Source organism: Catharus ustulatus, chromosome 11 (genome assembly GCF_009819885.2).
Source record: "Catharus ustulatus isolate bCatUst1 chromosome 11, bCatUst1.pri.v2, whole genome shotgun sequence".
Taxonomy (NCBI): Eukaryota; Metazoa; Chordata; class Aves; order Passeriformes; family Turdidae; genus Catharus; species Catharus ustulatus.
In genome coordinates, this window is record NC_046231.1 from 20,418,126 (window position 1) to 20,445,050 (window position 26,925).

The following is a 26,925-nucleotide window of genomic DNA, read 5'->3' on the forward strand; positions in this document are numbered from 1 at the left end:
TTCCCAGGAAAGAAAGTGCTGGGACAATTTGCCTAAAGCCACCAGCCCAAAGCTGTCACTCTAATTTAAGCGCCCTCTTGAAAAGCAGTCTAGTGGAGGAAAGTCAAATAAGTAAATAAATAGGTAAATAAATAAAACCCCCAAGAATATATTTTTAGGATATTTCTAAGGTATTTCAACGTTATCCCTGCAAATAAAATGAAATATTGCTATTTTTATGTGCTTTGCAGAGAGAGTTTCAAGGATTTTCTATTCATCAGCAAATGAGTAAAAAAAAAATATATAAATACATATTATTTATTTTGTATAGATAGGTTTGGTGATGTCTGGAGCTGGAAAAGAGCCAAGCCTGTGCTACCCACCAGGATAACCCACTGTGCTGTTATCCCTGGAAGCTCTTTACTGTCACACTGCTCACAGCAATATGCAGGGATCAATCCTTTCCCAATTTCTGTCCCTGCTCCCTGTCCCAGGCAATGGCTGGAGCCCCCATCCCTGGGGGGGCTCAGGGAAGGACTGGATGTCTCAGCTTGCACTCCATGACCCTGCAGGGCTTTCCCAAGCTCCAGGATTCTGGGATTTGCAGGGCTCACTGATCAAACAGCACAAAGATGTTCCAGCAAACTCTTGGAGTTTTTCTGCTCCATCACAAAGCCTGAAATCCAAACCAGAAGCTCTTCCCTTCTAGGGGAGCCCATACCCAGCACCAAGAGCAGCCCAGCTCCTGCCCAGCTCTTACAGGGCTTTCACACCACAGAAACCTGTTTGCTGCAGGACAGATTCCAACAATCCTTCCTTCCAATTATTCTGATGAAACCACAACATTCCCTGCCCACCAGGTGAGCTTTCCAGCGAGCACCAGCCCTGATCTTCTCAGCAATCACACAGCCTGCCTTGTTTTTCCATCCCTGGGATGCAGCAGCTTTAATTTCCAGAGCAAATGGCCCACAGATGCTGTGTCAATATAGACATGAGACAAACACAGCCGGTTGCCAGTTTGGGCTCGTGGCCAAGAGATGGAATCACCACTTGTGTTAACGGGAGCCCTCTGGCAATTCCTCAGCCTGGCTCCAGCCCAGCAGCTCTGGCTGGCAGGAGCCACCCCAGCCCAGCTCTGCCTCCTCCCTGCTGCTCCAGCACCAGCCAGGGCACCACCAGCAGCTTCAGTCTGCAAAGAAAAAAAACCCAGGGCACCACCAGCAGCTTCAGTCTGCACAGAAAAAAACCCAGGGTACCAAAAGCAGCTTCAGTCTGCAAGGAGCAAACCCAGGGCACCAAAAGCAGCTTCAGACTGCACAGAAAAAACCCAGGGCACAAAAAGCAGGTTCACACTGCAAAGAACAAAATCCCAGGGCACCAAAAGCAGGCTCAGTCTGCACAGAAAAAAACTCAGGACACCAAAAGCAGGTTCACACTGCAAGGAGCAAACCCAGGGCACCAAAAGCAGGTTCACACTGCAAAGAAAAAAAACCCAGGGCACCACCAGCAGCTTCACACTGCGAGGAGCAAAGCAGAGCTGGTTATTAAAGCCTGCAATGTGGTTTTTGGGTTTTTTTTTGCACAGGTAATAAACGGTGTCCTTGCCCTCCTGGCCATTCTGGTGAAATCCTCCTTGGGATGAGCAGTCAGCTGCAGGTGTGGGTGCCCAGCCTCAAGCCCCCAAAATCTCCTGTAATGTGTTAAGAGGCTGGAAGAGCCCCCGGGGATGAGCAGCCCCCGGGGATGGGAGCACAGCCAGCTCAGATCGATGCCTGCTTCACACGCTCAGAGAACCACAATGAAATGTCATTATTTGTGAGGTTCTACTTGACTTCACATGCCCGGCTCAGAAAAGGCTTTATCGATCCCTTCACGTGCAGGAGAAGGGCAATCGCCCAGCCTGACTGCAGTAACCCCTCTGGCATTTGCACTGAAACAAAAGCGCTGCTGGCAGGCACAGCTGAGGAATCCCAGCGCAGCTCCCGAGGAGCTGACAGCACAAAGGTTGATGTTATCAGCCCCTCTCCCACAACCAAAGGGCGTTTTCCACCTTTTTTCTTTCATTATTTTCCCCCCTTCTAGCATCACTGCTCTTGGGAGGTGCAAGGGCTGCTCTGTGCTGGATGCTCTTGGTGGCAGGCGGAGAAAAAAGAAATTTCCTTTCTCCTCCTACCTCCCATTCGTGCCTCCTCTAAACTAAATTAGGAAATTCCTGAGGATTTGCTGCCTACTCTGGTAAATTTATAGAAAACACTTATTTTTCCCCCTTTTAGACACCTACTTTCATAAAACCCCTAACATTTTACAGGTGACTGCCAGTAAAAGTTCTGTGTGTTTTCCCTGTCCAAGAGGGATCTCCCCAGTTTATCCTCAGTTCTCCCTTTGCTCCTGCACACGTGGCTATTTTTATCACTGTTGATTTTTGCTACAAGGGGAAAAAAAAAAATAAAAAAAGGTGAACAACAATGGAAAAGCTTGATATCCACCAGTCCTGGAGCACCAGGGACTCAGCCTGGTGTGCAGGAGGGAGATTTTTCTGCCTCTATCAAACTGTTTAAAAATACAAACACATTTTTCAAGTCAGGCTTCCTTTCATCTCTCTCTGTCCCATTTATCACCTCTTGAATGTCAGAGATGTCAAATTATGTAAACATGAGCCACCTAGATAGATGGAAGGCAGGTAAGCAGCTCCAAATAAGCATCCTGTGCAATCCTCAGGGAAAATGTCCCACAAAATGCTTACTCCCACTTGATTCTGTGGAGTGAGCCTTCCCTTTATGCTTTCAAGAGACCACCCCCTCAAGAATCAAGAAACCCAGTGAATCCAGCAGAAAAGGCAGCATCAAGGTATCCTCCAGCACTGAGACAGACTACAAGACTTCCTGACAGGAGGCAGACTAGAAAAATAAAATTGCTTGGGGGTTAAAAAATAAACAAACAAAAGCTGGGAAGAACAGAAGAGCACAATTCATCTGTGTGACAGATGACAAGCTCCTAGTCCCAGGCCATAAGGCAGAGGATGCAGACCAGTAAGGGCATGTTGCTGTCATGGGACTGCAGGATGGCTGCAAACCTGCATGGGATGTTTCCAGAGCAAATATTCCGAGTGCCAGATGGAGAGGAGCCTTCAGAGCCCTGGTGTGCTTTGCTAGGCTGTGCTTTCTGCAGCCTGTGTCTCCCTGGTACATTTTTATTTGTGTGTACATCCTGTATTACTGAACCAGCTCACACCCCAGTCAAACACAGCTTTGCAGGTGAGGAGCCACATCCTCCCTCTCCATCCTGCTCACCCCAAACAGGGCCAGCACAGGCAGCACTCCCCAGAATCAGCATGAAAATGGGGTTCTGAAACTCAAATAAAAATGTGGATTAAACCCAGGGCAAGTTTTCTGTACCAGTGATTTTCCACACAGTCAATTAGCAAGGGAATTCTGAAAGTGAAAGGGGAGCTGGCTAAACCCTGTCTGTAAAAATCATGAAATATTCACCTACCCATAAAACAAACCTCTTCAAAATGTACAGGCAGCTGTTCTGCCACATCTGGCCAGCTCCAGCTCTCTTTCCAATGGATGACAGGAAAACCACAGATCCCAGGTCTGAGTGGGGACCTTCACACAGAGAGTTTCATAGCTGCAAGTCTCACTGGATTCACAATGAGGAAAGACCTCTAAAGACCATACAATTAACAAACCCTCATTAGCTGGAGTTCTACTGGGATGGCAAATCAACCTTATTGAACAAACAGGCCAACAGTCAGAATTCCAAATGCCACAGATGTGCATGGATTTATAGTTGTTTTTCAAATGAAATTAGCAAACAAAGTGGCCTTTTTGATTCCAGAGTCCAATATCAACACAGCTGGGAAGCCCAGCCACTGAAAGAGGGAACTGTGTTGTAAGGTGAGCTTAGGAGCTCCTCCAGCAGGGCTGGGAGCTGTGGAACTGCTCTGCATTCTGATTTATTTCTATTTTTAAACGTGCGAGGTTGGTAATTAATGGCTGGAGGACATGAGGAGAATTGGAACAAATCTCAGCCTCAGCTTCCTCTGCGTGTTGTTAATGGCTGCTCTGGCCACTAATGTGCTCCAATTTTCCCCACATCAAGCTCATGTGATCCAAGCTGCAGGAAAGAGAGTGGATTTGTAATCGTCTCTCTGATGTACAGGATAATTGCTGACTTTTATCAGACAGCACTTAAACAAAGACTTGGAAAGAAATAAATATTCCTTAATTGCAGCACTGCCACTGCTCTCAGTGGGAGAGGCTCTGGAAGGAGTAGCTGGTCCCCATTATCACTGTTACACACTCAGGGATGCAGGAACGAGTTGAGTTCTGGGCAGGGATTTATTTATTCCCCACTGAAGTGTGGGTTTGTGCTTTTATCACCACGGAGAGCAGAATTCCTGTGGGAAGAGCAGGAGGCCACCCCTCCACCCAAACACACAGAGCAGCTCCCAGTTCCTCCCAGCCAGGGAAAGCCCTCCATGGGTGATAAACAGGTTTTACTCACACACAAGACAAATAAATGATCTCATTTTATCTGTGTGGAATCAGCACTGAGACACAGCATAAAACACATTTCTAGAGCCAACTTTCCTTTCCTCCTTGCTCCCTGCAAAACAAGCTTTGACTCCTGAAGCACTGCAGTGTGAAAAAAAGACAAACACACACATTTACAGCCCTGAATGGAAATGACTCCCTTGGAGCTGAAGCTTCCTTCTACCCCCAGGACATCCCAATGAAAGAACCCCTGCACTTTTATATCCACAAATGTCACCAGCACTTAGTTCTGCACCTGTGATGCCTTGAGGACCTTCCATAAGTTAAAAAAAAATAATAAAAAAGCCCATAAAAAACTAAATCATGCAAAGAATCCCTCCCCAAGCCCAGGCTGCTGTCAGGACTGCTGAGAGCTCTGGGTTCCTGTCTGGAGGGATCTCAGCAAGGCACACGTGTGAAGCTGCCACTCAGCAAATGCCCCAGAGTTCAGAGCCAAGAAAGACACAAAAAGAAAAGGAAATAATAGAGCTTAACATCTGTGATCAGCCAGGAAATAAATAAAATAAATGAAATGTTACACACAGTGTGATGTGGGCTCAGGGAAGTGCTGATAACAGATTAAACACTTTTATTTTACTGTTTTCAACCACTGCTGTATTTTCCACTGTGCCTTTCCTACACCTTTCCTTTTAAACCATCACAAACCCAACAAGTTCCAGTTCAATAGTTCACAGGTGCATTGTCCCTGGAATTGTGAGGCTCATGGTCAGTATGGCACCAGGCTGAGACTTTGCCAGAATCACAGAATATCCCAAGCTGGAAGGGAACTCAAAAGGAGTCCAAGCACAGGTGAACATCTGAAAGCTCAGAATTCAGCAGGGAAGGTTTAATATTGAGGGGAATTAAGTGCTGATTAAGGGGAGCATCCCTCAGAACAATTGGAATTTGCTCATTTACCTCTCTTTGTCCCTGATTTCAGGAGAGGGGGGTTCAGGTTGGAATATCCTCCAAGATCCTCGAGTCCAACTGTCCAAGGCCACCACTGACCCATGTCCCCAAGTGCCACATCCAGGTGTCTGTCCCCAGGCTCCCAGTGACTGCAGGACAGGTCCCTGTGCCATTACCTTGTTGTGCTCCTCCCAGGAGTTGCTCCAGGTCCAGTAGTGAGCTTTGTAAAGCCCAGCTCTCACTGCCATCAGCTCGTTGCCACGATAATAGAAAATGGGCCTGGAAGGAGAGCAGAGCTGCATGAGGAACACCAAGAGCCCAGGCCAGGCTCCTGATAAGGGCCACAAACCCCTTAATGGCATCCCACTTCCCATGTGGATATCAGGCAGGAACAGGCTGCCTCCTAATAGTCTCCTCTGCAAGGTTTTCAATTAACATTTCTTAAAGTGTTCATCAAGTTGAGAGCTCACACGGTGCAAGAATGAAACATTATCCAGCTTGGCTGCCAGTGATTGTTAATCCTTGAACTCTCAGCCCCTGGGATTTCCTCTGGAGCGTGGCAGTTTCAACGTCAGACAGCTCTCAAGTGCCTGCCTGGGAGGGAAAAGTGGATTCAGGGATGCTCAGGCTCCTGCTCCCAGCTCTGCCATGGAGCTGCCAGTGTCATACAGGCAGGGTGGCCACCAGGACACCAGATGCTGGATGACATCTCTGAGAAACTCCACATGGAAAAAGCTGGCAGCCAGACCTGCTGTGTTGTTAATTCCTCTCCATTTTCCCCCCCAAACCTCACTCTGCAGCATGTAAACATGCTGCTAAAGCTGCATTTGTTCCCAGAGGTTTCCCTAATTAATAATTCAGCCAGGAAATGCATCTCACTCACTGCATCTGTTCCCTGGGCATCCCAGCAAAGTTCCTGTTGGTTTTCCCAATAAAACAATCCTGTTTTTTTTTGAGGGAACAGCACAAAATTTTATTGGAAGGGACTATCTGCAGAAGAGGGGGTTGATTTGTTGGTGCAGCTCTTTTGGGCTGCTGACAGGACACGAGGGTGGAGCTGTTTGTCACTGTCAGGGGGAACCTTTGTCTTTGCCACTCCAAAAACGACTCACTCTGGTGATGCCACCTGGAAAAATCTGCCCCTAAATGCGAGGTGAAATTTTAATATCCCTGTCTGAATGACAGGGGTGGGCTCAGAGTTCTTCCAGCCTCACAGGAACAATGAGCCTCCCTCCTTTGTCACCAGGAACAAAGGGAGAACAGCTTGGTCCCCAGCAAGAAGGGGAAGCTGCTCCCAGAAAATCCCATTCCTGAATCCTTAACACACCTGGAAGTGCAATAAAGGCAGCAAGAGGGACCTGCCAAAGTGCAGCACCTGTTCTAAACCAGTGCCATCAACAAAACCTCCCAAAAATACTCCACAGAGCACTCCAGTCTCCTCCTCCTTGCCATCAACAGCCAATATTTGACCAGTTATTATGTGCTCCCCTGACTGAAGGTTTTAGGGTTTTCCTTTTAAGAATATAAATTTTCTGTTTTGAAGGAGGATTCCAGCTTGTACTCAATATACTGATGTAAATTATTTCTTTTCCCCCCTCATTCACTTTTTCCTTTTTAAGCTTAAAAAATACAACTGCATCTCCTGGAAAAGTTCTGGGGGCTTTGTCCTGGTCATGTCTGGGGAGAAAAAATAAGGAAAAAATCCACCACATGCTTTGAGTGACTGTTACTGTAACACAAACAAGGGGCTGGTGACTGCAATGAAATTCTCTTTTAAAACAACAAAGAAACTTTCCAAACTTGCAGCAGATGGCCAGGCTGTGTCTGAGGAACCTGCAAGGCTCCTGTCAGGTAACACTCAGGTGTGCTCCTTGCTCAACAGGCACAAAAGGAATTTCACAGCACAAAAGCTCTCACCCAACAAGGAAAAGAGCTCCAAAAATATTTTCCATGCTTAAGTTCCTTTGCTAGCTCCCAAAGAATGTGGCTGTAGTCAGATTTCCCAGGCTGCCAAATCCCTCACCAAAATCCCAACCCCAGGACCTCTCCTGACCTCTGACACTTCAATAAAATCTCTGTTGGCAGGATTTGCTGTCAGATCTTGGTGCCTGTGCCCAAGAGCTGACACTACATTAAATTTTGGGTCTTTCACCCAAATGTATCCCTGCAGAAGCATTCCCTGATCCAGGACCATGGGAAGAGGATTTTCCTGGTGTTTCCAGATCCTCTGCAGCAGCAGGACAAGGCCCCAGCACACTCTGGGCAGCTTTTGCAGTGATAAATAATGGATTTTCCCCTAGCCAGGCTCCAGTTCTCAGGCTTTTATCTCCTCTCCTGCCATATGTTGTTCCAGGGATCCCTGCTAACCCTGTGACATTTTCATCTGTCCCCAGACTCCACTGTATGGCAACATGCCACATGTCAGGAATTCCCACCTCAGCTTGTTCCAGCGCAGCAGCAGCTCAGTGGGAAGCTCTGCTGCTGCATCCATTCACTTTACATTAAATACTTGTGAGCTGGTGTTTAAAAAAAAACAAAAACCAGCTCCAAATTTGGCATCCCTTCAGGCAGGAGCAGCTCTGGGATAATCACTGACCTGTCAGTGAGCTTGCCCTGCAGCATGACAGGTAAAAGGTCGATGCCATCAATCTGTCTGTCACTGGGAGGCTGCAGACCTGCCAGGGAGAGGCTGGTGCTGAACAGATCCATCACACTGCCCAGCTGATGGCTGACCTGCAACACAACAATCAACACAAACACATTTGCAAAGAGCCCTTCAGGAAAATCTATATGGAGACAGGTTCCCTCCAAAGCTCCCTGAAAACCTCTCCCTTCACACTGCTGCAGCCACCCTCTGAAAACAATGAAGCAAAGGAAACAATCCCTGTTTCTCCACTTCCAGGGAGAATTTGCATTTTGATTCTTTTTTTTTTCCCATTTTCCTCCCTCTCTCCTCACTCCTGTGTGTCCCTTTTCCAGGCGTGTGTTGTCGCAGGGCTCAACTTAATTTAGCAAATTCTCATTTGTGGATTGAAAAATCAGCACTTACACCAAGGGAAAAAAAAAGTCCTTGATTTGTTCCCTTCTCCAGGTCATCTCTGGAGTCCAGAATACCCTGAGAGAGTTCCCAGAAAGCACAGGGATAGATGGATAATAACAAAAAGAGCCTGATGACTTCATCTGCAAACCATTTCCAACAATTCAAGAACTGTAAAGTTGTGGTATTTTTAGTCCATATTTTAATAAGGGAGAAAAACATCTGGGTTTGGCTTCAATGGAGATGTGCAAGGGTTTTTTTCCCTCCTTTTTCCTTACTTGGAAGCCATACTCATCTCTATGCTGTTAATTATTTATATTTGAAAACCCTACAAAGTCTGTTCTGCCTGATTCTTTCTGAGCCTTTGCTCCCTCTCTGATTGGGAGCTGTTGCTGGGTGTTTAATTAGTGACACACTCAATTAAAGCAGACACTGCCAGCTCAGGAGCACCAGGATGCACCAGCACAAGGAAAAGAGCATTTTTAGCCACAGCACTTGTTGGGGAACAAGAAACCATTGGATACAACTCCACAGCTGTGAGTACCAAAGCACTTTCTGCCTAAAATCCAAGTCTAATCCCAACAGAATGAATTTGGGACTGTAAAAAGATTTTTTGCCTCTGATCCTTCTACTCACAAACAGACCCTCAGCCTCTAAGCTGATACAAATTATTTAAATGCAACAAATGATGACATGATAAAGGAATTTTTGTGAGATGCTGGCTCAAAAATAAAGGGAAATAAAGGATATTAAACCTTGTATTAAGAGGCTGGGCTGAACAAAGTGAACACAAAGGAAGAATTAAGAAATTTGAAAAAAAAAAAGAACTGGAGAAAGCAACATGCAGGGGCCTAATTACAAGTTTAACATTACAATATCACATTACTTGATTACAGTCATTTCAATTTTTAATGGCTTTCATTCATCAGGAGGTGTTGGCAGGAACACATCTTATTAAAGCTGCATGCAAGAATCCTGCCACAGCTCCTCGGGAGGAAACAAAGTGCAAAGCTGGAAGCACAGAGGAAAGCTGGCTGTGGAAATCCTTGGGAAAGCAGCAGGATCAGCTGAGCCAGCCCAACAGGTGCTGAGTTCAGGATTTATCCCTGGCCACTGCCTGGGAAAGGTTCAGGATTTATCCATGGCCACTGCCTGGGAAAGGTTCAGGATTTATCCCTGGCCAGTCCCTGGGAAAGGTTCAGGATTTATCCCTGGTCACTCCTTGGGAAAGGTTCAGGATTTATCCCTGGCCACTGCCTGGGAAAGGTTCAGGATTTATCCCTGGCCACTGCCTGGGAAAGGTTCAGGATTTATCCCTGGCCACTGCCTGGGAAAGGTTCAGGATTTATCCCTGGCCACTGCCTGGGAAAGGTTCAGGATTTATCCCTGGCCACTGCCTGGGAAAGGTTCAGGATTTATCCCTGGCCACTGCCTGGGAAAGGTCCTGCTCAGCCTGGCAAAGGGAGATGTGGCTGCCCCAGCTCTGCAAGTGCTCAAGGCCAGCTTGGATGGGGTTTGGAGAACATTTATTCCTTATTTCAGTGCTGCCTTTTCCTCTCCTTCAGATGATTTGAATCATCCAGTCCCACCTCCCTGCTCCAGCAGGGCCATCCCAGAGCCCAGAGCTCAGCAGGGTGTCCAGGCAGGTCTGGGATGGCTCCTGAGGGAGCTCCACACCCCCTGGGCACAGAGAAAGGGGGAAATCCCTGGGATCAGCTCCTGCCCATCCCTCCTGTGCCAGGGCTGGGGGCTGGAGCAGAGGCTGGCCCTGCTGGGTCCTGTCCCTGCAGCAGGACATGGCTGAGGTCCCTGTGAGCACAAGGACATGGCTGAGGTCCCTGTGAGCCCTGTCCCTGTGAGCCCTGTCCCTGCACAAGGACATGGCTGAGGTCCCTGTGAGCCCTGTCCCTGTGAGCCCTGTCCCTGTGAGCACAAGGACATGGCTGAGGTCCCTGTGAGCCCTGTCCCTGTACAAGGACACGCCTGAGGTCCCTGTGAGCACAAGGACATGGCTGAGGTCCCTGTGACCCCTGTCCCTACACAAGGACATGCCTGAGGTCCTTTTTGCCCCAGGCTGGGCAGCCCCAGCTCCCCAGGGCTGAAGTTCAGGCCATGAGCAGCTCCCAGCCCCTCGTGGGCTCCTCCCTGGGCTCATTCCCTCCCCAGAGCTCCAGCAGGAGCAGCTCCCACCCCTCTGCTCCCCGCACAGCCCCTGGCTGAGCCCTTTGGTAATCAGAGCTCTGACAATTCCCACATCTCATCCAAAGTCACTTTTCCTGGGGTGGCTCTGTCCCTGCGCCTCAATCTTTTGATAAGAGGCAATCACTGACCCCGGGCTCGTGCCTTTAATGTCACCTCATTTATCCAGGGCATGGGGACACTCCTGGGGGGCCACCAGGCTCCCCTTGTCCTGGCCCTTATTAACCAGCCCCAGATGTAGATGACTCTCTTTAATCATCCAATTACGTTCCTGCTCTCAGACAACATTTTTGCCGTGAAGCAGAGAAAACTTCTTAAGGAAATTAAATGCCCATGCCACAGCCACTTGGATTTATCTGTGCTCTGCAGCACCACACTGAAGAAGGAAAAAAGGAAAAAAAAAAAAAAAGGTTAATATTTCTATAAAACTTTGAAGTATTTTCAGAGAAAAAATAAAAAAATTACCATTTTTCTCCTGTCAACAGGGCTCTTTCATTCTAGTTGCCTTTCCCTTTTATTTATTTCATTTTTTTTTTTCCAAGAAAAGAAAAAGAAAAATCCAGAGAGGGCAACAGCCCAGAGAAAATAAATAATATATAAACGGAGGGAGATCAGATATTGCTGTATCAGTGAGGAACAGCCGGTATTACGCACGTAAGGACGGATTTTTTCCCCCCTCCTTCCCCCCCTTCTTTTTAATAAACTCTCAGTATCCACACAACGTCTTTAAGAAAATGAAATCCTTTTGCTGTGGGCCATGGTGCTGGAAGAAATAGTCCCCAGTGCTGTTATCAGTGCTTTCAAGCTTTAACTCTGAATCAAAGGCGACAATTAATAAAGTCGCCCCCGCCAGGAATGGAAAGGAGGAAAGCTAAATATTTGAAACTGGGTGAACAAATGTCAGGGTGTTTTTAAATAAAATCCTTTTACAGTTATCACAGCGAGCAGACCTGATATCCCTGTCTAATTCAATTTCAATTTGCGCCCCATGGGAGATAGGGAAGAAAAGGTTGCAATGCTGTCTTTGGGTTGATATGTTCTTTTCTCCTTCAGGAAGCAGGCATGAGAGAGGAAGGGGAGGAGGGTGAGGGGAGAGAGGAGGAGGATTCAAATACCAGTAGAATAGGATTTTTTTTTTTTTTTCCAGCTGGATCCTTCCAGAAGGCAGATGTGATGTGGGGAATGTTGAAACGCTGATTTGTTGTGAATTCACCTGGAAAACGGAGCTGAGGAGGGAAGTGCAGCGAGGCTGTTTGTGTGGGAATAAATATTCCTGCTGGGGGAGCAGAACTCACTGAGTGTTGATGCCAAGAGCAACACACACTCCTGAGGCATCTTTTCCCCTCCAAAAACCTGCAAACCAGCCAACTGCACCAATTATCTGAGCTCCACAGAGAGCCTGGCAGGTGCTCCCACCCTGTCCCCTCACTGCCTGTGTTTAGATGGAGGTGCTCCTTTATTCCAGCACATCAGTGTGCTCTTCAACTAAAAAAACCCCAAAACAACAGCCTTATGTATTAACAGAATTATTAACAAACTGCCAGGCAGAATCATGGAATGGTTTGGGTTGGAAGGGACCTGAAAGCTGATCTAGTTCTACCCCTGCCATGGCAGGGACACCTTTCCCTGTCCCAGGTTGTTCCAAGCCCTGTCCAGCCTGGCCTTGGACACTTCCAGGGATCCAGGGGCAGCCACAGCTTCTCTGGGCACCTTCCCCACCCCCCCAGGGAAGAATTCCTTCCCACTATCCCATCTAACCCTGGCACTGGGAGGCCATTCCCCTTGTCCTGACTCTCTGTCCATATAAAAAGTCCCTTTCCCTCCTCTTCCCAAGGCACTGGAAAGCTGCAGTGAGCTCTCCCTGGAGCATTCCCATCAGCAGAAGGAGCTTTCCACCCAATAACTGCATTTCACTGGCCAGAACACAAACTCTCCTTTCCTGGCTCCACCTGAAACAGCTCCTGGCCCATCCCTTGCTCCTCAAACTGACAGAAACAACCCTGGGAGCAAACCCAGCCCAGGGAGGACTTCACCTCCCAAACCTTTGTTTCCTCCAAGTCTTGAAAAGAGACTTTGAAGCAGCTTCCCCACATTTTACAGCTACTTGGAGAGCACAGGAGTGGGGCTGAGCACTCAAAACTCCTCCAGAGGGTGAAGCCACAGCAAGGTACAGAAAAAAAAGCCCAGAGTGTAGTGGTGGACACAAGTCTCTCACCTGTGGTCAGGGCTGCTGAGGGAGCAGTGCTGGAGCCTCGAAGGCAAGAACACAAGCAGAAAACACAGGTGAGTTTCTGTCACAGTTACTGAGCAGCAGATAAAAAGGATTTGAAGTTCAGCACGTGCTTAGGGGTGATCCTGGCAGCTGGAGGAAGAATTTGGGTGCATCCCAAAATCTGGGAGCTCCAGGCACAGCTCAGCTGCCCAGCCCACCCTGCACACACAGCAATGCCTCTTCCCAGGAATTCAAGCAGCAGCTCCCAAAAACTACCTGGGAGAGGGGTCCCAGCCAGGCAGAAAAGAAGCAGGCACAAGGATTTCTCTCTCCTCCTGTTCTTAATTATCCTCAGAGTTACTACAATGGAAAGAATTTTTAAATTTGGGCATTTTCTCGTCCCCATTTATAATGCATGTTTACTTTTAGCACATTATTTAGTTTGGACCCAGCAAACAAAACACTCAGCTGCAGTTTCATGTTCTCCTTTGCTAGCCCAGGGCTGTTGTACTTGGCTTGCAAAGGCTTTATGGAAATGTTTAAATTTAAACAAAAAGACTGTTTTCATTTCAAATTAGAAAAATAATAAACCATCCTTGGTAGGTTTGGTGAACTCTCGAAAAATAATGAAACCAAACCACCCTCCTGCCCTCAGCTGCAGATCTGAGCTGCCTCATGGTCCCTCCTAAATGTAAATGATAAATTATCATTAGCCTGCCTCAATTAAAGCACCCCAATGGAATGCAACTTCCACAAATGTTTTATTTATGACCAGTTTGCAGGCTGGAGCACGGTGCCCAGTTAATGAAGGATCACTTTCTGCAGGGCTCAGGGATGCTCACAGGGGGAGGGGGCTGTGCTGGCCCTGTGATCCTGCAGCAGGATTGATTGCATCCTTCTGTAATGAGAGCTGGGACAAGGGGGGCTGCCAGTGCCACCGGGGGGTTATTTTGAAGTGATCATATCTGCATTTGTGTACAGGCAGCACAGAGCAATAATGTGGTGTCTGAACCTCTCTGAGTGGAACTTTCATCAAGCACCAAAGTGAGAGATGAGAGGGTCAAACCACTCAGCACCTCAGGGCATGGAGCGTGTGGGGAACAAATTCCTGCTCTTTACACTCCAATTTATTCAGACACACGAGGTCCAAAAGAGTGAAAGGTTTAAAAAGAGCAGGAAGGCAAGAGCAGACCCAAGAGCTCACAAAGTTGAGCACAGCCCCTCAAAATGTAAATTTGCATTAAAATGGCACCGACTCCTGAGGCAGCAGCAGCTCCTTATTCACACAAATACCTGATTTGGGGCACAAACAGCTTGGATTTGGTCAGAGTGTGAAGCCAAGCCCGCAGGGAGCTCTGCACTCCCCGGAGTGCTCACTCACCCCTCCTGCAGGGATGTGGCCCGGCCACCAGGCGATCGCCGGCTCCCTCATGCCACCCTCGAAGGTGGTTTGTTTGCCACACAGGAAAGGCCCATTGCTTCCTCCTGGGGACAGAAAAGAATCCTTAAACCCCACGAAACAGCAGCATTTCAAAAGGACACTGTCACCCAGGCTGGTTTGAAATGAATTCTCGTTTCTGCATGGATGCTTCTTCAAACAACACGGCCAGAGTTGGGTTTTTTGTCATTGTTTCCTTGTTTGTTGTGTTATGGTTTTGTTTGGTTGGTTTGTTTTTTTTTTCAATATCTATCTGTGATGAAATTTTAGGAGCACAGGGAGAAAGTGACAGTTAAACACACCTTGCTATCAACAGCCAAATTAAAAACAAACCCCAAACAAACAGGAAATACCTCAGTGGTGTTTTCCTTCCCTCCAAGGCTGTAAACTGCTGTCTGTAACCAAAGGAAATCTGACACTTTCAGGCAGAAATAATATTTTTTATAATGATTTTCAATTTTATAGTACCAGAACAAGGTATAAGAGTGAGAAAAATAACCCTGCATTCCCTGAATGGCCACTCTCAGAAATGGCCAGGGCTTTGCAGGAATAGCTGGAGTTTGAACCCAACCCTGGAGCTCAGCTGGCCAAGGAACAACCAGGGAGGTCTCATAACTGATTCCAGGTCACACAAAGTCAAAGCCAGTGGCTGAGCTGAAATCAGAACTCAGGTTACTCCCTGCTCTGTGGTTCAATAACCACAAACCAAGCCTGGCTCCAAAGAGAAGAGAGCAGGTTCTAAAATCAATTTGCAGTGATTTATTTCAGAGAAACCGTCACTTAAACAAAAGAAAATTTGTTAGGTAATAAAAAACGTTTCTCTTCTCGATATTTTTCATGAGAGCTAAAGAATGAGGGACTCTTGAACTCAGTCTGATTGCTCAGAAGGCTGAAATATGCATTTGGCAGATGGAGAGTAAACACCCTGCTAAGCTACTGAGCCTGGTTCTCAACAAATGACAGAATATTCCCTCCCTGACAGAGCAAATACACACAGGTAACAGCAACACTGGAGCAGGAAAAATTCCATCTGGCCAAGGACACCTCCTCCAACAGTGACCAGAAGCACTGAACATAAATAATTCCAAACATAAACACTCTGTCATTTGAGGCTTCTCCTAACTCCTAACACAGACCCCACACACAGGAGTTTTTTTTTCACCTCAGACAGAGAGATTTAAGCCTTGATTTCCCAAGGTTTGTTCAGCTGAGCCTCACCTTGTTTGGGAGCTGAAATGAGAGCAGCCCCATTATCAGAGGTGAAAAACACAAAGGTGTTCTCACTGATCCCCAGCTGCTGGAGGTGCTTCAGGATTTTGCCAATGCTGTCATCGATCTCCCTCACAGCATCCCCATACCTGAGGCAAAAGGAGATGCAAAACACCCAAAGCAGCAAAAAAAAAAGGGTCAGCACAATGTGTTCAGTGGATTTAATTTGTACCTGTGCTGCAGAAATCCTTCTCATGCATCAGGTTTTCTGCTGGCACTGCAAACTTTTGTATCTGTGGCCTGCAGAGAACAGCCCCTCTGGGGTACTGAGGGTCAGGCTGAGCCACTCTTGGACAGAGAAATTCAGCCATAAAATCCCCAAAGAGAGGCAAACCCACCTTGCCACAGACTGGGAGGTAATAACATTGCTTTCCTCATGGTTAGAAACCCTCTGAAGCAACACTCCCAGTGTCTACAGGGCTCTTTGCTTTCTCCAAACTGCATTTTTAGGAGTGCTTTTCTATTTGCTGGTCTGATTTATAGGCTTTTAAAACAGGCACTAATCATACAAAAGCCTTCTAAAAAATCATCTGTGCCACAGCCAGCATTTCATTCCTCACAGGACTGGCAAAGGAGCTTAGAGCCCCCCTCCTCCCCCTGGGGTCACGTGGGCTTCAGCTCAGATTAAAGCCAAATTATAAAAGAACAATCCAAGCAAATAATGCATTTCAGCATTGAGGAGTGATCCATCCCCTTGGATCTCCCAAGCACTGCTCAGGTTGGCTGTTCCAATAGGTATGAATTAAAACAAGCCCAAAAACCATCCCAGCAGCAGAACTTACAGCCCTCTCTGACTGGTGCCCAGGAACTGCTTGGAGGCATAAACAGGAGCATGGGTAGCATCAATTGCCCAGTACAAAAAGAATGGTTGCTGGCTGGCCTGCTGCTTGCTAATAAAATCCAGAGCTTCCTGTAAACAATAAAAATGAATTTATCCTCTGCCATCGAGATTTCTCCAAAAAAAATAAAAAAACATGAAGTCACCTTGGCTTAGAAGCCAGTACTAAAATAGTACCTGCAGGTAGAGCTGAGTCAAGTTGGCTTCACCTGTCTTCAGATCAATTTTGAAATCTTCATAGTATCTTAAGATAAAAGGAATCAGAGAGGGAAAAATCAATCCTATGGAATAAACATCACAAAAAGGAGTTTTTCCCCTTTTATGGTGTAAGGAGGTGACAAGTCACAGTTAACACTCAGCAAACTCTCTTCAGATATTAAAAATAAATCACCACAATTGTTCTTATGGGAGAAAGTGGTGACACAGCTTGGTCCAAATTAATGACTTGAAGTTTTGGACAAACCTGAGGGACTGGCCTTTTGCTGGAAGGGGCAAAATGCTTAAAAATGCCATGGTGATTCATAAAGAGCTGCTTGAAATGTGAATAAAACTTCAGAACACAACTTTCAGTGAGACAGAGAAATGCTGGAAGCTGAACTTGAGCTGCTTTGGAAACATTATTTTAGAGGGATCTTCAAGGGCCTGGGGAAGTGCTCAGGGGAGCAGCAGCAGTGAAATGAGACAACAGCAGAGTGGAAAATGAATGGACAAGAAGGGCCCAGACTGCAGCCTGGGAGCAGGGAATGCAGTTATGCAAACACACACAATGTTATTCCAAACAGGAAGAGAAGGAACAAAGAGGTCTTTCAGTCCAGAATGGCAGCAGCTTCCAAGAGTGGAAGCCTTGAGGATGCCAGGGATGAGCAAACAGCTCTGGGAGGGCAGCTCCACATCCTGACACCATCCAAGGGACACTGCAGCTTGCTCATGGCCTTGGGGGTTGATTGAGCCCACAATCATGGAATCCCAGAGTGGGCTGGGTTGGAAGGAGCCTGAAGGGAGAGGCAGGAGTGGCAGGGCAGGCAGGGAGCTGGGTTACCTGCCAACCATGTCCCAGTCCCTGTACACGGGGATGTTGGGGCGCTCTCTGCTGTCGTAGGGCCCAAAGTGACAATTTGGGGACCCAAACCACTCATCAAAGCCGTGCCTCAGGGGGTGGAACTGGGGCCGGTGCCCCAAGTGCCTGGGAACAAAAGCAACAGGTCAGAGGTACAATTGTACTGCAAAGAAACCAACCCTCAGCTCATCAGAGCAGCATGCAAGAACACAGCCTCTGCCTAGGAAACCAAAACTCAAAGCACTTCAGTCACATCAATGACTCCAGAGCAATGTCCTGAGCTCTCTCACACTTGTTGCAAGCACAGCCATGCAGACTCACCCCAGTCCTCACTTATATTCCATTTTATTTACTCTCCAATCAGTTTTCCATTTTTTCCTTCCACTGGTGTCTTCTCCCATGCTGTCTGATGATCAGCACTGCTGGACTACACTGCCCCAAACCACTGCAGAGATGCACATCATGTTTTACTTAAGGATTCTGATCTATGACAAGTCCTTTTATCCCACTGAGCTGTAAAAACACAAGGCAGAGCTCATGAAATGCACCATTCCATCCTCATCCCCTTTATGGAGCACTCATGCTGCCAAAATGGTACAGAGAGACCTGAATGGAAATGAAATGAGGTTTTTGTGTGCACATGTGGACATAAAACACATTTAGCTGCTGCTGCTGACAGCTCCTCTCTGCTGTGCAGCTTGAAAATCCTCCATCCTTAACTTCCAGATGAAGCTCTTCTCTAATCTCCAGGTTGTGGACTGCAAATTTTACATTTCCTGCATTTATAGAACTTTGAAGACAGAGAATTCCTACCCTCTCTGTCTCCAAAGGGGATCCTGGTAGCTCAGTGTTTATTTAATCATTCCATCTTCCCCTCATGAGCCTGGATCTGCCCCCTGCCCACTCTGTGCCATCCCCCTCTGAACATCAAGGGCACAAAATGCATTCCCTGGAGTCAGAGGATCCTTGGAGTTACTCTGAGCTGCTCCAAAGTGAGTTGTTACAGAAATAATCCTCATTTCAGCTGTGATTACAGCCTGATGGTGGAACTGCCCCTGCAGCTCTGACCTGCAGGATTCCACCCTTTCCCCACTGCACACGTGGGAACACCAGGTTATTCCTGGCTTTTTACAACAGGGGAGATGCAAAAACATCTCACTCTAAGAAAGCTCTAAAAGAACTGACAGAGACATTCAGCAGTGACAGATCCAGATCAGTCTCTGCATCTTACAGCACAAAAAACTGAGATTTAATGAAACACAACAAATTCCATGCTGGTCATGGAAAATACTTGATTTGCAAACTTTTAATTAAACCATAAGAATTTACTGTCACAGGACACCCTGAAAAGTTTTTAGAAGGGATGATGAAACAGAAAGAAGAATTTCTGCTGGAAAACCTCTGAGAGGCCAGGATGAGACTCCAGATTTGCCATTTCTTTACCCATTTCCAGGAGCAGGTATCCCCCCAGCCCTGGCCAGCAGAAGTTTCTGGATGCACAATAACACCCTGCACATTCCCCCTTTGTCCTGTTCCTGCTGACAGCTGCAGGTCCTCCCAGATTTGCCTCTTTTCCCAAAGAACTGGCACCAATCTGCATTTGCCTTGTTTATTCCTTTTCCTGGGTGTATGAATTTCCATTTATCAGCACTGAACTGCAGCTGATTGCACCCAGCCCACTGAGCTGATCCTTCAGGGCCACTCTCCTGCTTGGATTTGTGCTGATAAATAATTCACTGTCTTTGGGTGCTCTGCTTCCTTCCCAATTCCAGCAGGTGAATCCAACCACAATTCAAACTCACCCTTCTCTAACTTATTCATGAAACTAAAATTCCTGAATTTCCACAGGAATTCAGTTTATTAATAAAAACCCAACATATAACAGAGTCAAAGATAAAACCATGTAGGCAAATTCCAACAGAATATCCTGGTGCTTTCTGATTAAGTAAGTGGTGTGAGGTGTGGATAAAAGCACAGAGTTGAGGAGTTTCTAAATACAAATACACACATAAAACCCCATCAGCTCTTTGTGTGAAGTATTTGTAATGGGAACACTCAGGAATTGATCCCAACAGGGGGAAGATCCATCACACTTTCCAAAGTTGGACATTTGAGCTTCAAAATTGTTTTTTGTCCCTGTAATTCTGTTTGTTTTTTTTATTTTTCTGCTGCTCCTTCCCAACCCACACAGAGTAAAATCTCAAAGCAAGAGATCTCCAGATAAATTTACCATTTGCCAATGATCTTATTGGTGTAGCCAGCTTTCTTCAGGAGCTCTGGAAGCAGTAATTCAGAATCTGGGATTCCTCCTACTATATCCTGTGGTGTGTATGCTGTGGAAAACAAATCAAAAACACCTCCTGACTCTTCAAAATATCACAGCAAACAGCTCATGTACTGGATCAGAAATAGGAATTAGTCTGGAGTCCCAGCAATGGCATTCCTTGGAAATCTCCCATGGGATGGAGAGAATAAATTGATCCAGGGAGACCAAAGGGAGATTTCTACCCCTGTGCATGAGGGTAGAATAATAAATAATAAATAATAAATAATAAAGGGAGCTGCCAGCCCAGGGTAGAGTTGAGAAACTTGAAAGGGAGATGTCACAGAAAATCAGGTGCTTTAGGGGAGGTCTTTATGTTGTGAATTTGTTTTGTTGTTTTCTAAAATGAAGGCAGCTTTTCCTAACCCAAATAACCAATAAAGGTGCTCAGACTGCAAGAGCTTGGACTCGATAATCCCAAAGGTGTTTTCCAACCTAATTCATTCTGTGATTCTGAAAGAAATGAGGAGTCTCTCCCAGGTGTGACTCTGCTCTGGGAATCAACCCCTGGCTGCTGATTGCTGCCCAGCCATGTCCCAGCACGTGGCATTTGTCACTGGGCCCCAAATCCACCCAGGGATCTTCCCTGGAAGCACAAGGAAAAGTGCTCTGAAGGTGGGCAGCAATCTGCCAGCTGGATAACCCTGTGAGCAGCCAGTTCTTCCCTCTGGGATGAACCTCCCCACGTGATTTTCCTCCCCCACACCCCAACTCCCCTGCCCAGAGGGAACATTTTTCAGCCAGCAGAAACAAATCCACCAAGCAGCCTGGTTTATCCTCTTAATTTGAGGAGGAAGCAACAAAATTCACACTTAGGAGCAGCACTTAACAGGGGTTGGTGGCACTTTGGAACATCCATGGGGAAGAGAAACTTCCTCCAAGGCACAGGGGGAAATCAGGGCAGGAAGGGAGATGAGGAATGAGGCTCCTAGCACAGAGGGAAATCAGGGCAGGAAGGGAGATGAGGAATGAGGCTCCTAGCACAGAGGGAAATCAGGGCAGGAAGGGAGATGAGGAATGAGGCTCCTACCGTTCCTGGCGTGTCCATTTGTGGTGTAGAAGCCGTTCCTGACCGGGAGCCTGCCCGTCAGCAGGGCTGCCCTTGCTGAAACAACACAAACATTGATTCACATCCATCCCCTGCTCAATATTCAGATTATTGCAGGAGGATGAGGCCAGCACACTGACTGCAGTGTCCTCCTCAATCACTCACACTCTGCCATGGAGAGAATCGGTTCTGAGGCATCATTTGGGTTATTGCAGCTGAAATTTGGCCCCTTTATTAAATCAGCCACACTGAAGAGTCATTCCTTTAACAGTCAGTGGAGCAAGCCTTACATCTCACTTCTACAGATATTTATTATGTGTTTAAGAGGAAATCCTAGCACAAACTGATTAGGTGCTCAAGGCTAAGCTTTCGAGCCTGACTGAACAAAAATCATGAAATACAAAGAAAGAGCTGTCCAGCTTTGACAATAAAAGTCAGTCCTGACTGCAGGGAATATTTAAACAGATGTTTAACTTCAAGCATATGCAGTGCCACCACTGGATTAGCAGGATTTCAGCAGATTTTAAATTCCTTTTCTGAGCAAGGACATCATCAACACACTGGCAAGTGCTCTCCCAAATGAGAGCCCAAATAAAAAAACTCTGCTCTTTATTTTTGCTTCAGTTCTTGGCAGCTAATCAGGTTTGAGGGGGAAAAAAAAGCAAAAAAAGCAAAAAAAAAGACACAGAAAAAACAACAAGGAGAAAAATATCTGCTTCTCCCAGACCCAAACGTTCCTTTTATCTCTTGTCCCTGTCCCAAGAGTCTTGTAAGACACCAGGGTCAAAAGCAGGACACAAACTGCTGCCTTTCCTTGCATGGAAGTCTCACCAGAGCCAAGAGAATCAGACCAAATACACCCAGCAACAGCCCAGATCCTGCTTTGTTTAACCCAGAATGGGAAAGATGAAAAAAATGCAAAGTCTGGGGCTGGGTACTGAACTGAAATGGTATAAAAATCCTTTAACTGGACTGATCACTGAACCAGTGCTTTGTACAAACTGAAAACTGTCAGATTTCCAATCCAAACACAAATAAAAAGGGAGCAAAATGCAAGATCAAAGCAGCAAATGCAATCTCTGGCCTGGGGGCAGTCACTGCTTTGGTTGTTGGTCCATGCCAGAGGCTGGCAAACACCCCAAACTCCTCAGAGGGAGATGTTTCTCATGCTAACATGGTTCAAACTGCAAAGTTACTTACAGGGAGAGCAGAGGGGGCTGGCAGTATAAAAATCCAGGAACAGCATCCCTTCTGCAGCCATCTGGTCTAGGTTAGGGGTTTCCTTGGAAGGCTCTCCGAAAACTCCCAGATCCCCCCAGCCCATCTGGAAAAGGAACACACCAGAACATGTCACAGTCCCTTCCCACAACCACACTTTTGGGCCCACATAACACTTCTTCTCTATCTCTTAATTTATCCTTTTTTACAGTGCTCATCTCCCTACTCAGCACTTCCCAAATGTGACAGGAATGATCTGTGCCAGCCCTGTGGAGCAGGGACTGTTACACCTTCCCCTGCTGGGTGGGAAATTGAGGCACATCCAGGATTAAATGATTTATGAACAGGTATTAAAGCACTCAGAAGAAGCTCAGTGGCTTCACTCTTCCTCAGAGGGCTGAGGCACACCCAGAGCAAGGAGGAAGAGGAAGTTACACGTGGTTTACTCGGGGTTGTGCAGCTGCCACGTCTGAGCCCTCAGTCCCTGCCCTGCTGTCTGTGCTGGATTTTCCCCCTCAGCCCCTGCACTGATCCCCCTGCAGCACTGGGAACACAGGGAAAAGCCCTGAACTCCAGAGCAGCCCTGCAGGAACAGCAAGGAGGTGTTTTACAGCCAGAGGGATCACAGTTCACTGTGCTCATCGGCAGGATTGTGGTTTCACCCTGTTCCTCCTGATCCCAAGGGGTCACACACCAGAACAATCCATTCCCATCAGGGTGCCTGTGCTCACTGCTGGAAACCATTCCTGGCCAAAGCACAGCTTCAGGCAGAAGGGAGCAGCTTCATGGGGCACCACAGGTGCTGGGGATTCTGCTGTGCTTTGGGAAAGGCAAGAGGCTGCTCTGCTCCAGGGGTGTGGCAGGTGAGCCAGGGGTGCATCCAGATCCTCGGGGAACCATCTGGAGCCATCAGTTTGGAAAAGGAAATAACTGCAGAGATGGTTTCTGAGTTAAATAGCAATGAAATGGTTCCTCCTGACACTGAAATGGATTCACCCCCAACTTGTTGATTTTTCTTTATCATCAAGGAAGAAAGACAAAAAGAATCTCACACTGCTTGAACTCCAGAGTCACAGAGGATCAAGGGGGAAAACCCAGGGAGATGGATTTTTAATGAACATATTAAATAAATCAATAGTTCACAGAAGCTGCAGACAGGAGCCTCGTGCTGTACCAACACTTCCAGAGTGGGAAAATCCCTGTTCCATCTCTGTTCTAGAGCTTTCCTTTGGAAAATCACAAATGCCAGCTCAGGAGGGGGAAATGTTCCTGAATGGGAAACTGAGATCACAGGATCACTGAGGCTGGGAAATACTCCAAGTCCAAGCTGTGCCCTGTCCCCACCTTGTCCCCAGCCCAGAGCACTGAGTGCCACATCCAGTCCCTCCTTGGACACCTCCAGGGATGGGGACTCCAAACCTCCCTGGGCAGCCCCTGCCAGAGGCTCAGGTGGATTGGGGACTGTCAGGCAGGATAAACTGGCAAACTGGGGAGGGTCTGCCCACCCTCGTGAGCTCCCTGAGTAGCTTCACACAGCAACAAACACATTTCCACCACAAACACAGCTGGAAGGTGACAGGAAATTATCAGCAGAGAAGCAAACTGGGTAGATGGCAGCAACCTGAATGTGTTGGAAATAAATGTAATTCCTTATCCACGTGGAAAAATTGAAAAGATTTTGAGTTAGAGATAAATCTGTGATTATTTCTGCTCTTTAATCATTCATGGTCTTTTTTTTTTTTTCTTTCCCAGTTCAGAGGGCCAAAATGAGCAGAATCACTTTTCTTCTTGCTTAGTTTTTCAGGAGGCCACCAACCCCCTCCTTGTGACCAACAATCTTTAGCATTGGAAGGGATTTCTGGGGATCATCCAGTCCAAGGCAGGGAGCCCTGGAGGAGGTGACACAGGAACACACCCAGGTGTGTCTGGGACGTTTCTAGGCAGGGAGAATCCCTGGGCAGCTGTGCCAGGCTCTGCCACCCTCCATGCACTGAGGCTCTCAGTGTTGAGAGGAACTTCTCGTGGTTTGGTTTATGGCCACTGCTCCTCTTCCTGTCGCTGGTCAGAAAACGAGCCAGTGAAACTGGCTGAAGCCATTGGACCACTGAAAAGAGTCTGGCACGGTGCTGTGACACCCCATGGAGACATTTGTATGGGATCCCCTCTCCGCATTCCCTTCTCCCATTCCCGTGCCCCTCTCCCTGAGCGGGCCAGCGCTCCGGACCCTCACAGCCCCTCCCTCCGTGTCACCCCCGGCGGGGCGACACCACCCCCGCCCCCGCGGTGCCGCACTCACATCGTCCATGAGGAGGAGGAGGATGTTGGGGGTGGCGGCAGCGGCGGGGCCCAGGGCCCAGCACAGGCACAGCGGCCCCAGCGCCGCGCTCGCCATGGCAACGGGGCCCGCCACACGTGACCGCACCACGTGACACCGGTACACCCCCCACGTGACACCGACGTACCCTCCCCACGTGACACCGGCATTCCCGCCCCACGTGACCCGGCGGGAGGGGCGGGGCCAAGATGGCGGTGTGCATCGCCGTGATCGCCAAGGAGGTGCGGGGACACGGCCGGGCCGCGGGGACACGGCCGGGCCTTGGGGACAGCCTGCGGGGGGTGAGGGGGACAGCGGCATGCGGCCTGAGTGGGGCAGTGAGGGCTGAGCAGGGAATGGAGGCCTCAGGTTGTGGGGTTGAGGGGAGCGGGATCAGTGGGGTGTGGGGTTCTGGTTTTAGGGTGTGAGCAGGGCTGGGCCTGTGGGGCCGGGTGAGGGTGTGGGTATGGGAGAGGGGAATGGGCAGGATTTCAGGTTGTGGTGGAGGGGAACAGGGGGTCAGGGGAGTCTGGGGAAGCGTGAGGGGCTCTGGTTTTAGGGTCAGAGCGGGACTGGGACTGTGGGGTAGGGGAGAGGGGAATGGAGGGAAGGGTTTTCCTTGGGAGAGACAGACACAGGCTCTGCCAGGACAGGAGAGCAGAGATACCTGAGCCTTGTGCAGAGCCTGGTTCTCCTGCCATGGGGCCAGCTGTGCTCCGGAGGTGCTGCAGTGTGGGGAGCTGTGCTGGGAACATAAATGGTTAAACAGCTCTGCCAGCAGCAGGTCCAGGCAGTGGGATTTGTTCTGCCCCCAGAATTACCCCCTGTACATCCGGAGTGTCCCCACGGAGAACGAGCTGAAGTTCCACTACACCGTGCACACCTCGCTGGACGTGGTGGATGAGAAGATCTCGGCCATGGGCAAAGCCCTGGTGGACCAGAGGGAGCTGTACCTGGGGCTCCTCTACCCCACTGAGGACTACAAGGTGTATCTTTGTCACATCTTTGTGGGTTTAGTTTAATCACAGAATATTCTGAGCTGGAAGAGATCATCCAGGCCAGCCCCAGCCCCAACAATCCCACCCTGAGCATCCCTGGCAGGGTTTTCCAAACCTTCCTGGAGCTCTGGCAGCCTCAGGGCTGTGCCCATTCCCTGGGCAGCATTCTCTGGGGGAAGAAGCTTTCCCTAAAATCCAACCTAAACCAACTCCAGCCATTCCCTGGCTCCTTTTCCTTCCATGGGGCAGTTCCCTCATGTTTGCTCTCAGTTTGTCCCTTGGGGCACACTCCAGCCTGGTTTAGTTGGCCCTGCTCTGTGAGCAGCACATCCTTAACCCCTGCCCAGCTACGGCTACGTGACCAACTCCAAGGTGAAGTTTGTCATGGTGGTGGATTCCTCCAACACAGCCCTGAGGGACAACGAGATCCGCAGTGTGAGTGCAGCAGAGCAGTGGGGCTGCTCCCCCCAGCTCCCCTGGAAGTGCTGGGAAACAAAAAAAGAATGAACTCACCTCCCCTCCCCTCCCTTTGCAGATGTTCCGAAAGCTGCACAACTCCTACACTGACATCATGTGTAACCCTTTCTACAACCCTGGGGACAGGATCCAGTCCAGGTGAGTGGATCTGTCTCTTTGACATCTTTCTGGAATTTTCAGGGCACCTCTGGTGGCCAGTTCAGGTGCCCTAATGAGAACAGTGATGTTGGTTTTGGGTCTTCCCTACTCACAAAACACTAATGGTGTCATAGAAAGTTGTACTGAGCTCTCACTCCTATCTCAGAACTGGAGTTACAAACATTAAGTCAAGAAAATGTATTTTTTGGGGAGAAAAAATGGCCTGAAACTAGTGCTAAGCAATAGTTGGACTTGATGGTCTTAGAGGTCTTTTGCAAATGTAATAATTGTGAATATTAAAATGCAGTAAAACAGCTTAAAGAGTGAACAAGTGCCCTTGTGCAGGGACAAACATTCAGCACATGGAATTCCTCATCTGTGAGGGTCAGTGTCCCCCATTCCCACTGTAACCCCACAGGGAATTTCAATAAATTGGGAGTTTCCATGGCAAGAAGAACTTTGCAGAGACAGGGCAGCAGCCAGGATAAGACCTGTGCTTACCTCAGCTTTAATTAAAGTCATGAATCCCCCAAGAGCCTGTGCTGTAAAGAGTAAAACCCCATGTCCAGCTTAGGGAAAGCCAGGCAGAGGCAGGGTGAGAAAGTGCTTTTGTTCCAAAAGCTGTGCAGAATGAGCTGCTGCCTTTAATAATAATTTATTTCCCTCTCCAGGGCTTTTGATACTATGGTGAACTCCATGATGATGCAGGTGTGCTGAACCCCTTCCCACCCCCCTGGGGAACATTCCCTGTGTGCAGGAGCATGCCTGCAGTGCTGTAAATATTCCATTCTGTGTAATAATTTAAATTTACCCTGTGTAAAATAAACCTGACACCTGCAAGGTTTGCCTGGATTTGTTCTGGAGCAAACAGCAACCACTGCTGACAGAATCCTGGCATGGTGTGGGTGGGCAGGGACATTAAAGCCATCTCAT

General features: G+C 48.0%; 2 protein-coding genes across 2 annotated transcripts in view; one reads left to right on the forward strand and one right to left on the reverse strand.

The window, feature by feature from the left end:
• The window catches only part of GALNS (galactosamine (N-acetyl)-6-sulfatase), a 38,301-nt gene extending 13,699 nt beyond the window's left edge, over positions 1–24,602 (reverse strand). Inside the window, 12 exon segments of the mRNA XM_033069981.2 lie at positions 5,603–5,705; positions 8,023–8,159; positions 14,256–14,359; positions 15,531–15,670; positions 16,364–16,491; positions 16,597–16,663; positions 17,459–17,602; positions 19,707–19,809; positions 20,830–20,904; positions 22,048–22,171; positions 24,362–24,473; positions 24,475–24,602. Coding sequence (XP_032925872.2) covers positions 5,603–5,705; positions 8,023–8,159; positions 14,256–14,359; positions 15,531–15,670; positions 16,364–16,491; positions 16,597–16,663; positions 17,459–17,602; positions 19,707–19,809; positions 20,830–20,904; positions 22,048–22,171; positions 24,362–24,473; positions 24,475–24,602 — 1,365 coding nt within the window.
• On the forward strand, positions 24,550–26,832 carry TRAPPC2L (trafficking protein particle complex subunit 2L). Its single transcript, XM_033070134.2, has 5 exons — positions 24,550–24,621; positions 25,195–25,367; positions 25,725–25,812; positions 25,913–25,992; positions 26,664–26,832. The coding sequence occupies exons 1-5, from the start codon at positions 24,589–24,591 to the stop codon at positions 26,707–26,709; spliced, it is 420 nt and encodes a 139-aa protein (XP_032926025.1). The 5' UTR covers positions 24,550–24,588; the 3' UTR covers positions 26,710–26,832.
• Positions 26,833–26,925: the final 93 nt, after the last annotated feature.

Bases quoted from the DNA above. Each gene is read 5' to 3' on its own strand.
- TRAPPC2L (XM_033070134.2), top strand. From the start codon at position 24,589: ATGGCGGTGTGCATCGCCGTGATCGCCAAGGAG. The intron at 25,813-25,912 runs GTGAGTGCAGCA...CTCCCTTTGCAG, and splicing joins GGGACAACGAGATCCGCAGT to ATGTTCCGAAAGCTGCACAA. The intron at 25,993-26,663 runs GTGAGTGGATCT...TTCCCTCTCCAG, and splicing joins GGGGACAGGATCCAGTCCAG to GGCTTTTGATACTATGGTGA.